At 40.8% G+C, this 12,962-nt stretch overlaps 1 protein-coding gene across 1 annotated transcript; it reads left to right on the top strand.

The window, feature by feature from the left end:
* The first annotated feature begins 423 nt into the window (after positions 1–423).
* rec8b (REC8 meiotic recombination protein b) lies at positions 424–12,191 on the top strand. Its single transcript, XM_054623297.1, has 18 exons — positions 424–510; positions 621–689; positions 1,306–1,448; positions 2,611–2,686; positions 3,195–3,312; positions 4,801–4,876; positions 5,400–5,467; positions 6,322–6,406; positions 7,294–7,360; positions 7,489–7,675; positions 8,239–8,373; positions 9,115–9,190; positions 9,751–9,920; positions 10,234–10,273; positions 10,499–10,574; positions 10,666–10,767; positions 11,224–11,330; positions 11,798–12,191. Exons 1-18 carry the CDS (start codon positions 455–457, stop codon positions 11,887–11,889), a joined length of 1,743 nt encoding a protein of 580 aa, XP_054479272.1. The 5' UTR covers positions 424–454; the 3' UTR covers positions 11,890–12,191.
* The last annotated feature ends 771 nt before the right edge of the window (positions 12,192–12,962 follow it).

Here is a 12,962-nt window from a genome sequence, read left to right as displayed (position 1 = left end):
TGCAGAATGTTCCCTGTAAATAATACATTATTGAATAATGAATATGGATGCATTCAAATAAACGCAGTACTTTAAAGTTGTATTTGGTCGATATGGAGCTAAAGTCAATATTGTATGTTTCTTAGTAGACCTTAGTACTTGAGTAAATGTACTTTCCATCACTGCTAATCATCTACCGTAAGAATAGCAATTGATACAAAACCAGAGGCTTCATATAAGCTCCAAACCCCAACTTTTTAAAGCACTAATACCTCCTAAACATGGATTCTGTAACTTACCTTCGTCCTTGAATGCATCACGGCTGTTTTCTTTGAATGTGATGAAGCTCACAACCTGATTGGTTCATTGCGATTTCGCGCTGGAAATTCGCGGCACAATTTAGCGAACATTTAATATTCTACCATTTTCTTTGTTGAATAAACCCCTAAACCTTTACTCCAAGTAATTGAATAAAATGTTTTACTACCCAAATGTTCTCCAACGCCACTCTGGATGTTTTTCTACAATCTGGTGAGGGATAAGGAGTGTATAGTTATCATTACAAACTAACTTACACGTCAGATTAGCCTGTCAACAAAAGGTTAATTATGAATTGTGTTAATTATAATTCTGTTATTCAGGTTAGCAGCCACCAGAGGAATCAGGGTCACTCGCAGAGACCTCCTCAAAGTCAATGTCAACCGAACATGGTAAGAATGTGGCTTAGCTGTCTGGTTTGTCACTGGCAAATAAGAAAGATAAGCCAGATAAAAGATGGGTTTCATTGTTTTATAATACAGTAGGATCTTGCCAATCTTGTATTATTTGGTAATATATCATTTTTAATTGTAACAGTGTGCTGGGATGCATCTTAAGCAGCTTGTTTTGAAGCAATCTGCAGTCTAGTTTGGTGTAAAGGCACTCTATTATTATTATTATTATTATTATTATTAGGGATCCAGCGTGACTTGTTTAAGAAGAATTACATTACAGTCATTTAGCAGACGCTTTTATCCAAAGCGACTTACAATCAGTAGTATATTACATATCATTCACCCATTCACACACTGATGACAGGCTACCATGCAAGGTGCCACCATCAGACTCTAACTAACATTCATCATCCAGTCCACACCGATGGCAAGCCTTCGGGAGCAACTTGGGGTTAAGTGTCTTGCCCAAGGACACATCGACTGCCGAAGCCGGGTATCGAACCACCGACCCTCTGATTGGAGAACTACCTTGCTCTCCACTACGCCACAGCCGCCCTGAAGAATCACAGTGTAAATGTCTATCTTTGATTTCTTTAAACGTTTATCATTACAGCGGGGACATTTTGGACTATGTGACAGCTCAGGTTCTTCCACCGCAGCCCAACCTGCCAAGGCCTCGGTTCTCTCTCTACCTGTCCTCTCAGCTGCAGTACGGAGTGGTTGTCGTCTACCACAAGCAGTGTGGCTTCCTGCTCGGTGAGGGGAAGACAGGAAGTGGAGCAAGCAAGACTAGAGCGATCAGTCCTAACAATTCTCCAAGCTACCATGTCTGCACACAATATACTGTAACCTTCTGCTTGGGGATAATAGAGACCAAATGGAGGTTTATAACCAACATACTGTCCAATCAGTTACTGTGGCAGAAGTCTAACTTTATAGTATGTAACTGAAGTCACTGCATTGAGTGAGGTAGTAGGATTTAAAACAAGGGAGTGGTTTTCCAGCTGCTTGTTTATACATTTGCAGGAAATGCAGCCAGTCAGCAGTATGAATTTTAGTTTAACAAGAAACATTATTTTCCATTGGGGCGGCTTTCTAAGTGAAGCACAGGTTAAATGTGAAAACACAGCAGGCAAGTTGTCTCTGTCAGTTGGTAAATGTAGATATCTGAGCTCGTTTTGGTGTAAAACCTTAGCAAGTGTTATTGTCAGACATCTTCACAATGCATGTTTCACAAATCACCTTGACGACTCTGATTTAGAAGCCAATAAAGAGCTGATGAATGCAATATCACGAGACACAGCTCAACAGTCTCTGTTCATCTGGTCCTAAATTACAGCCTGACACTGATATTGCATCCGACAGATTCACAACCACGCTGTTGTCATGGTTGATGAAAACAGTGAAATACAATGCATAATGATAAGCAGGAGGAGCAGCCAAGTCTGTTGTCTGCCGTGGCACTGGATTCAGCAACATTTTTTTTCATTTCATCAAGCAGTCAAATAGATTAGAAACCTCCCAAATCTGTGTGAGTACAAAATATGTTTGTGTTGTATTTCATAAGCATGGCATGGAGGAGATTGTCTTCTCAGTTTCATAATATGATATTTTAAAAATATGAATTTTCCACTATTAGTACAGACGGTGCGTGGATTCCAATAAATCCACAGTTAATGCACAAGAAGCTTTTATACACAACCTTGAATAAGACCCATAGTGGGGAAAAAAAACAGTTAATCAGCAGGATGCCTCCTCTTGTGTAGGGGGAAGGCAGAACGGTCACAAGGTCACCTTCCTTACATTTGTCATGTGAGATATTTCAGACCTTGACACCTCTGCTTCTCTTTCTGCAGGAAAAAACTGCCCTTCTTATAAGTGTGTGTCTGTGTGTTTTAACCCATTTTCTGTTTTCCAGAGGAGGTTCAACAGACCATTGACCGTCTTCTGCGCTCTAAAAGATGCATATATATTGACATGGCTGAGTCTGAAAGGTCTGCACACACACTCACACACATTTGATCATGCGCAGTGGACTGTTTTGTATCCTTGGGCGCCTAAAGTTTTAAGCTGTGCAGAGATTGTATGTGTTTAGGGAAGTAAAAGAGCTCAAACGTGTCTGGTGGAATATTTATGAAGGGGATTGTTTTGGGGAATAAAGACTGTGTAAAAAAGAGGTGGTAGTGTTTTTATTGCGTGAGTGACGGACAAATTGAGCTACTTTCAAGCGAACAGCTTTGTAAATGTTTAATAAGCCGTGTTATATAACAGCGGTAATGTATGACTATCGTTTCTGCAGATGCAATCAATCTTACAACATTCTGCACTCTAAAGATGCCGTGTGTAAAATCTAATTCCAGTTCTATTTTAGCATTTTATAAAACCAACAGCGCAGATAAAAGTATGCAAAGTGTTCCATTAGCCTGTACAGCAGTGAATGTGATTGATGATTTAATATTTCGATCAGTAACATCAGTGTTTCTTTCACTCTTTTTCCGGCAGGATGACCTTAAATGTGCCTGACAGCATGTACATGATGGAGGAGGCTGAGGGAGCTCAGGACCCCTTCTTCGGTCTCATGGAACGACACCAGCTGCCCAGCCCTTATAAAATACACCAGGTACAGTAACAGTAACGATACATACACCTGTACAACATGTACCGCATGTGTTGGTGTGAAATATGACTATAAGGGGCGTAATCTAATGTCTCTGTTTCTGTAGCGTAGCACACCAAAACTCAACAAATATCATATTTGACCTGTTCACAGTCACCATCCCAAGGTGACCCGCACTTTATCAGAAATATTTGCCCTATAAACATGGAGCATGCTGAATAGATGTTGTGAACAATTTTTGTCAGGAGTGGCAGTAACTGCTCCAGTGTTAACTATTATAACCTTAGTGGTACTGTAATCATCAACTGACTAACAGCAGGAGTAGTTTGAGCTAATAAACTTTACATAAACTATACATATACCTAACAAACATGACCCAAGGTACTCAATATACATATACTAATAAGTATACAAGACATGTAACTGTACTCATAATACTATACATCTATAACAGTCAATGTCTCGGACAAACTGCCAGAGCAAATATTCCCATGTCTGAAGAGCAGTTAATGAACGAGGCCAGGCCTCTTATGTAGGACCGTTTGTGACTTTGGCTCTTTCGGTAGTGCTTTACCTTTTGATCTCCAAAACAGCGGCAAATTGCTAATAATAGTAAGTAGGTTCATCTGACCACATCCAGCACAGATGCTCAGCTGCTACAAGTGCCTACAAGTTTTCTTACCACCTATCTAAAGGCCGTATACAGTATGGAGCCTCTACACTGTCACAGATTGACCTGATAAGATACGCTCCTGTAATGCTTCTTTTCAGGGCTTTTTTCTCCTATTATATTGTTAATGACACAAAACTCGTTATCTACAATATCCCAGTTTTTTTTATACTCACCGTCATGTCACTGATAAACCATCAACTACTGCAAGTGAGTCACTGTTTCTTAACCTTATGGACACACGTGTAGGTCACTCCCATTCTAACATAGCATATGTTCCATATTCCATGCTATCCACTGTATATAGTCAGAGTAAATCACAGTAGATAACTCTGACTCACTCTGTGTGCTGTAAATCTGGCAGACATGGCTGAACTTTGTCCTCCTTGTAATCTTTCCCCAGTGGAAGTACCATGTGTGACTTAAATTACAGACAGAGCCGATGTCTGAGAATATGAAAATAATTTAATGGGTACTGTCATGGAATTTAAAGCAATCCCTAAACTGGGCTGTGGCTTTCAAATGTAAATTAGTAACTGCTGGGTTTTTTTTAGAGTCAGTTTATATATCAATATTCAAAATATAAGAAAGTGCACCAGGTATCAGACAGACGCAAGGCAAAAGAAGAAAAAGAGAAAACACACTACCTCTGAATCAGTTTGGTCTACAAAGGCCTTACCATACGTTTATGTTATGTGCACAACACGTGTTGGTCATTGAAGAGCACGTTTTTCTTCAGGCTCAGTCAGTTCAAACAATCTAAGAAATGCTCGTTGTCACTATTCTGTCGTGGTCTATAATGTTTGTGTCTATATTTCTAGCAAATGCTGGTCCTTGAGGCGACAGGTTCACAGCACTCCCTGGTGCCCAGTCCCCACAGCACACTCCACATCCATGGTGAGACTGACTGTGTAACATTTGTAGAGACTGCAGCTGAGTCCCATTTATGGTGTGGCTGCACATTTAGGAAACTAAACATGTCATTTCAGGCCTCAACTTAAATGGGACAAAACTTACTTTAATACAATGTTTAGAACTACGTTTCATTCAAGTGTTTTTGTAGGTTTATACACTTTAAATTAACTTACTTTATTAAATACATTAGATTATTCTGATTCTGATTTATGATGAGCTTGAAATGTATCCAGACAAGAGCTTCTAATTATCTTCAGAGGTTTTAGAAATGGGTCAGTTCATTAGCTTAGATTCCCATAAATGGGTTTTTCTTCTAAATTTAAACTTTTGGCACAAAAATGTTGCTATTTCCCCTCCGGTTAGGAAAATTGTGAATAAATGTTCTGTAATAAGCGTAGTAATCTTATCTCCTAGATTTCGTTGTCCTGGCTGCTCAGCTACTCTCACATCCCTCTTGTGCTGCAAACATGCTTGGCTCTTAATTCCTCCCGCTGTGTTGAACCAGGTTTCAGGTCACCTCCAGCTGCCATCTCCCTGACAGAGAAGGAGCAGTTTGTCATCACCGCTGCTGAGGTAAACTCTCCGGAAACATCCCAGTCATCAGTTCTAGTTGCGTCAGGTGTCCTGGTGAATCACTGAGCTGGGATGTGGACCGTGTGCCTACAACAGCTTTTTAGTTCAGGTCTTGGTCACAAGTCATGGCATGTTACATGATGAGAAAGTAGCATTAAAGCAAGTACACATTCCATATTGTCCAGTCTATTTGCATATTTTAAATACATTTTTCTGTCTTATGTTTCTCTCACCACTCAAAAAAGTACATATAATTATGGGAGACGGTATTTTACAAACGTTTTGAAATTCCATCAATTTTCTAAGTTAATGGTGGAGTGGAATGTGGACGTAAAACAGCTGATGCCTAACTGAGTCCTGAATTCACCGCTCAATGTCTACAGTGCTTAAAAGAAGTCAGAGCTGTATTATCTTGGTCATAAAATGCTTCGGTGTTTCACTACAGTAGGTCTGGGTCCAGCGGTACCTCCACACACTACCCTCCTCATTCTGTCACTTGGGGACTTATAATGCTGCTCCTGAAGCGTCATCAGTTGATGAAGTCCATTTTGGCTTGATTGGATATGACTTAACTACATCAGCCTGCACTCACTGTTTGTTAGCAGAGAGATGTGGCTCACATTTCTGTTGTTGTCCTCCTCCCCTCAACTTGTCTGCCCCTTGGGGTTATTTTTGCTCTGCATGCAAAAAGTTTAGTCATTTCTTTATATATATGCTTACCTTATTCATCACTGTGGACACTAAACAGAACAAACCCAATTGCTTAAATTTGTCTTTTCTCCCGTTCTCTTTATTGTTTACTTTGGTCCTCTGCTGATTTTTGTCTGTCTCCGATTGTCACCCCCTTTTTGTAGCAGTATTTTGAGGGAGACGACCTTCCTGAAGCCACAGCCAGAGAGATTGACTTGTTGATGGATCAACCAGACCATTTCCGTAAAGGTGTGTGCTTCTGTCTTTACATTACATTACATTACAGTCATTTAGCAGACGCTTTTATCCAAAGCGACTTACAGTCAGTAGTATATTACATATCATTCACCCATTCACACACTGATGACAGGCTACCATGCAAGGTGCCACCATCAGACTCTAACTAACATTCAACATCCAGTCCACACCGACAAGCCTTCAGGAGCAACTTGGGGTTAAGTGTCTTGCCCAAGGACACATCGACTGCTGAAGCCGGGTATCGAACCACCGACCTTCTGATTGGACATTTACCTTTGTGTGTGATAAGCATTGCATGGGTATCTTTGTGTTTCAGTTGTTTAGTCCAATGTCATATTGAGGGTTTGTACTAAATTCAAGGATTTGGGCAGTCCATCAGTCCCACAGTGTTTTTCTCTCTTGTTACGTGTCTTCAACAGTCAACTAGGTCAAGTTCTTTGTGCTCCGGCTGTAATTGAAAAAAAAAAAGCAATTGTGACTCCGTGAGAGCTTTTGCTGCCAGAAAGAAGAGGTTTATTTCCAGGAGGACTGTTTCAATTCAGAGCAGAATTGAAAGGGAACATCACTTAAAGTTGAGAAAGCCGTGCTTTAACAAAAACGGCCTACTGTCCTTCTACGTCAGCAGCCCATTTGTTTTCGTTCCACATTCACCTCCTGCATTAAAACAGCAGTTAGAGAGTAGATGGGGAATTTGTTACGAATTTTGCTACAACAAGGAAAACAATTAATAACGTGAACCATTTTACTGTGACTAAGCTTTTTATACACATGAGATCCTTTTGGGCGACTTGTGTCCACTTGATCATCTGTTTATTTGTGGTTGTTTAATGTGTCACATTCTGACTCTGTGCTTTATGTACATTATGTGTGTTCAACAGAAGTGAAAGGGCAGCAGACAAACGAGAGCACCAGGGAGCGTGAAGGAGACATGTCCTCTATTGACCAGTGAGTCTTTTGTCTCTTTGATGGTAACTCCTCAGACCTTTGATGACAAAATGATGGAACATGACAAATAAACAGATTAAAACACATGTTGGTCTGTAAGCATTGCGTGTGTGTGTTATTGTGTCCAGGCTGAAGGAGACGGTGCTGGGTGCGGAGCGGGACAGTGTGTGGCTGCTAGACGAGGACTCGGGTCACCCTGTGGAGGCTCCTCAGGCAGCTGTTGCCCTAGAGATGACCCCACTGCGGGTTGCCATGCCAACTCCACCCTCCGGAGCATCGGGGAAAGAGGGAGACACAGAAAGTCCCCATGAAGAGGTGGGAGACGGTTTGTTCAGTAGTTGTAGTTGTGAAAAATGTAAATGAAATAGTGAAATATTTACAGTCTGTGTCTTGAGTGTGAAGAAAAACTAGTACTAATATAATTTCTGTACTCGCACCAAGTTATTTTAAGCAAACAAGTCTCTAAACATGATTTGGAGACACCTTTCCAGAGGCTAACTTTAGTTCCTTTGTTTTACCTTGTCCATAATAGAAAGTATAATCTATAAAATCCAAGTAAGAGTGTCTGTCTACACCCATTATCACCCTAAAAAGGGAAATTCCCAGTATATGTTTATTTACCTGCTGTCCAAATTCTGACATGTGGGAAACATAGAGATGACAGTGGCGAGGCGTTTGCTGTCATAAACTTTAATTTACATTCCACAAAGTGACTCATGAGCAGCTAGTTTGGTTTTGGGAACCAGTTATGGAAAGCACATGTGGACGTGTCAACACATAGAGTCATCATTTCCAGTTTGTGTGATGTCCATCGTGTCTATTTATAGATCCAGAGCTGTAAACATTAAAGCTGTGAGTGTCTCACCCTCTTCCATCAGGTGGTGGCTCCTCCTCTCAGGAAGCCAGGTGGAGGACGCAGGCGTCAGCTGGTCTTTGCGGACCCTCATGTCCAGATATCTGAAAGAGCGATGAAGGAACAGATCGTAAACCCGCTGGCCGAGACACTGGAGCTGGTACAGAAACACACGGAGATTGTTACTAAGTGGATCAACTGACTTAAAATGAAATAATCATATTACTTAAACATTACAGTCATGTAAAGTGAAGTTTGGTTCCCTGAAAGGTTCATCTGCACCACTCTTTTTACACACTGAGCAGAGTTTCTGGACTTATTTAGGCTTTTTCAGTGATCTCACACACACACACACACACACACACACACACACACACACACACACACACACACACACACACACACAGTGCCAGCACATTAAAAAACAGCCCTTTCTCTCCCTCTTAACCACATTTCATGGCTTGATCACACCCTAACAGCGTACCAGAAGCTGCCTATGCAGACACATAAACACACTCTGAGGAGGATCAAGGGTTCACTGGCACTGACCAATTGAATTTCTCAGGCGTTGCCATTCTGTAATCAAAGATTTCCCTTCAAAGTGTCTATTCACCAGGGTGTCCGTTAATTAAACTCCAGCTCTCCACTTCTCCTGCTCTCTGAGCCCACTGGGAGAGTGCTGAGTGATTTTATTTCTCTTTCTGCCTTTCTTTTCCTTCTTCCCTCCCTTCTTCCGTATTTCTTTAATTTCCTTTGAGACACGATCATCAGCTTTCACCCCTACTCTCTCTCTCTCTCTCTCTCTCTCCACTCACTGTGTACTCTGAAAAACACTGTGAAAACAAGCAAAAAGCCTTCGTGAAACTGCAATATCAAGCTAATACTTTGTCCTTCCTCTCAGTCCCAGGTTTTGCTGGACTTGCCCTCCTTGACCAGGCGTGCCAATCCTGTCCAGCTCTTTGCTGCCCCCTGTGGATGTCAGTGCTAAGTGCTACACCTTCCCCCTAGCTGGAAAAAAAGCCTTCTAATGTTTTAAAGAGTTTTAATGTTGTGGTGATGATAAGTCTATAAAAAAAATGTTAATTTCGAAAGTCATTTTAAAATGTAATGTTCTGAAAGATGTGTCTGGCAGGTTGTGCAGTAGATCTGCAAACATTTGGGTGAAGAACTAATAAATGTAAAAACAAAATGCCATGTTAAAGAAAGTTTAATGAATCTCAATGGCTATCAATTTTTTACTTAAAAATGTTCAGGTGACAGACAAACTTGCTGTGCAGTTAGAGAAAAAATGTATTATGCTCAAGGACACATGCCTTTAGCAGAAACTCAACAATGTTCTCTTTAGAGCCTGCAAAGTAAAACTCATCATGAACTTTGAGCATGTTTTATATTCTGCAGCAACCTTGTTGGGCCTTCCGGAACATTTTATTAGCACTTTCAACTGCCTTTGAGTGGCATTGGCATTCCACAAACTCTTTACATCAGCTGTGTCAAAGAAAATACAAAATACTGACCATGACCTTTGACTCCTCCACAGCCCTCCTCCATTCTGACCTCCAGTCTCTGTGGAGACAGTGCGCCTCGCTCACCGCCCAGCCTGGACATGAGGGGGAAAAGAGCGGGGAGGAGGAAGAGGAAGAGGAGTCCCAGCGGGACAGAGAAATACTGAGGACGGAGAGGAAGAGGAGGCAGTCGAGCATGAGGGAGGTGAGTCTGAGTGACGTAGCCTTTTTGTGGAGATCTTTTACGTCCTCGCACCACATTATGATCTAAAGTCAAATAGTACCATCTGTAGGAACAAAAATGGAAACCGTGTCACGGCATACAAAAGACCTGAGAGGATATTTGTGAAACTGTTGGCTATGACGATGAAGGTTAGACAGCTAGCCCGCAGCCGTAGCCTGCCAACTGGAGTGTTCAGTTCAGTGGTGAGACAAATTAGATTATGAACCTCATTTCTATTTCATGAAGCTCTCTCTCTCTCTCTCTCTCTCTATCTCTATCTCTCTTTCTCTCTCAGATATCCAGTGAGTCAGGGCTGCAACCCGCTGAGGGCTCATGTAAGAATCCCTCCTCTCTTTTCTCAGTCACAGTACATCAGTCTTTCAGATCATATTTTTTCAGCACACCATTTGTTTAAAGCTTCCAGCTATTCATTGAGTTCTTCGTGTGTGTGTGTGTGTGTGTGTGTGTGTGTGTGTGTGTGTGTGTGTGTGTGTGTGTGTGTGTGTGTGTGTGTGTGTGTGTGTGTGTGTGTGTGTGTGTGTGTGTGTGTGGTTAAACAGCTGTAGTGGATGCGTTCCTGGACATGTCCAAAGAAGACAAATCCGTAAGCGATGTGATAACTCCCGTCAGCAGATGGTAAGTGTCAGATGGACAGACAGACGGACAGCTAAATGGATAAAGAAATAAAACAGTGTGTGTGTGTGTGTGTGTGTGTGTGTGTGTGTAGGTCTCCACAAGATGAGGCCCAGCGAGGAATGGAGCCCATAGCGGAGGAGAATATTGAGATGCCCGAGGCTCAGACTGACGCGGAGAACAGGGACATGCTGAGGTACTTTATTCAATATACACACTTTACGCACACTCAGGACACAGGAAAGCTCCAGGTTCCAGCATTTTTGTCAAAATCCTCCTGAGACGATGAATGCCTTGAGACACGGCTCAGTGCGTATTTGAATAAAGGTAGCCTGTGGCCATGGAGGGCAGATCAGCTTGTATATATAAAGAGCTATTTTTGTTTTCCATGGCGATGTTGTTTATGTTTGGAAAAACGCCTGTTGCCTCCAGAGTCACAGGTTGACCCATGGCCTACTTCCTTTATTAGACATCTGCTTTGAAATTCAAAACAGAGAGCAACCAGCAGGTCTGATGAAGTTGTGTTCAGGCTTTTTGCTTCATCATCAGTAAAAATGTAGCATTTACAAATCATTCTCATGTCATATCTCTTACTATTTTTAATGGTAAGAACATATTGGAAGCTTCATTTCCTAACATGCCTGTCTTCCAGTTGGATCTCCTCCAGCCTCCAGAGGTTTGGAGAAATCACCTTTGACTCTCTGGTGCCCCCAGAGGCCGACCGGACCACTGCAGCTCACACGCTCTACAAACTGCTGGGTGAGGAAATCAAGAGCTGCTGTTTTCTGTAGACAGCAGATGAGATTTTGGGAATAAAGCAGAAATAACTGTGTTAAAATAACCTAGACAAAATAAATAAATAGAGTAGGGACAGTTCATATATATGCCTAGTGTAGGAGATACCAAACGTAGAGATGTCTGCTTTCTCTCAAATGTATTAGGAGTATATGGTACTCCTTCATGGTATTCCTACATGAAAAGTGATAAATGGCACTACAGCTCAGAGGAAAAATATTGGTATTTTTGATTTTGGGGTTAACTGTCTCTTTAAGGAAGGGAAAAACAGTGGTTCTTTTCATTTGCACATTTGAGAAACGTTTGACAGTTAGAGATGTACTTTAATATATATGTTATTTCATATATATTCAGTCTTTTTGTGTCCTAACTGACCTCAACAGTTACAGTCAGTGAAACATTGTGACGGTGTTAAACTGTTTCTTCTTCAGAGCTGCTGTCTGCTCGACAGGTGACTGTACAACAGACTGAACCCTTCAGTGACATCACCATAAACCTTGCAGCGCTCAGGATGACCGCCTGAACATACACACATACATTTACTCACACTAAAATGCCATAGAGGTAAAGTTAATGTGTTTTTTTTAATTGATGAATATATTGAATGAACTGACCTTTTACAGCTTTTAGCAACACATGAGATTGTGGAAAACAGATCACACCGGTTAAATGTTTTTATATGACTTGTAAATTACTCAGAGGGGTGATTATTGAACTGCATTATATTTGCAAGTGTTTTAACGATTTTTAACCATCTTAATCTGGTTTTAATTTGTTCATATGGTTGTATTTTTAAATATTTATACCCACTGAGTTCATTAGTGTTACCTAATCTAATGTCGGATAGTGTTATTGAAGTTTTTAACATCTGGACGTTTTGTTATACAGTTTGTGTCTTCTGTATGAATTGTATCCTTTATAATGTTATTTAAATTAAGCTTTTTATGCAGTTTGTATGTGTTTTTTAAAATCCCTTTTAATTATTTTAACTTAAACTTTTAATAAAATGTTTTTTAATCTGTGTAAGATTATTCTTTCACACCCTTAACATATTCATGCCTGATAAACTTTCTGTCGATATAATAACATTTCTTATTTATTTTATTTTTTTCTATAGCATAGTATTCTCCAATGTGAACTGTTCCAAGAATCACTGTAGTGTAAATATATTTAACTGTATTTGAGCCCACACTGAATCAAGCTATTATCCTTCTAGATAAATCCCAGAATAATGACACTGAACATGAAGCTTAAAGTTTGTAGTTCTGGACCAAAGAACATGCAGCCAACAAAATCCAAAAAGTTTATTTTAAATATCCTGATCTGAGTTTTGTGGTGCAGTTTGAATGTACAGAAACCACTGAAATGTAACTTATAAGTACATCAGCACTTCCCTGCTTCCAACAGGACCAGATTGTGCCTAGCTGGCAGAAAACTCCTGTCTGACCTCATGCCTCAATACCTCCACACTAATAAAAGTGTTGTGCTTGTTAAACACACTGGGGACTGCTGTGAGTGTATGTGCACACAAGGGTAATGTCATATCCATGTGGCACCTCGCTGTGACTGAGCTGAGGTCAGTGCTGCAGTCACACA

Source organism: Anoplopoma fimbria, chromosome 21, assembly GCF_027596085.1.
Source record: "Anoplopoma fimbria isolate UVic2021 breed Golden Eagle Sablefish chromosome 21, Afim_UVic_2022, whole genome shotgun sequence".
NCBI lineage: Eukaryota > Metazoa > Chordata > Actinopteri > Perciformes > Anoplopomatidae > Anoplopoma > Anoplopoma fimbria.
This window is presented reverse-complemented; position numbering and strand designations above follow the sequence as displayed.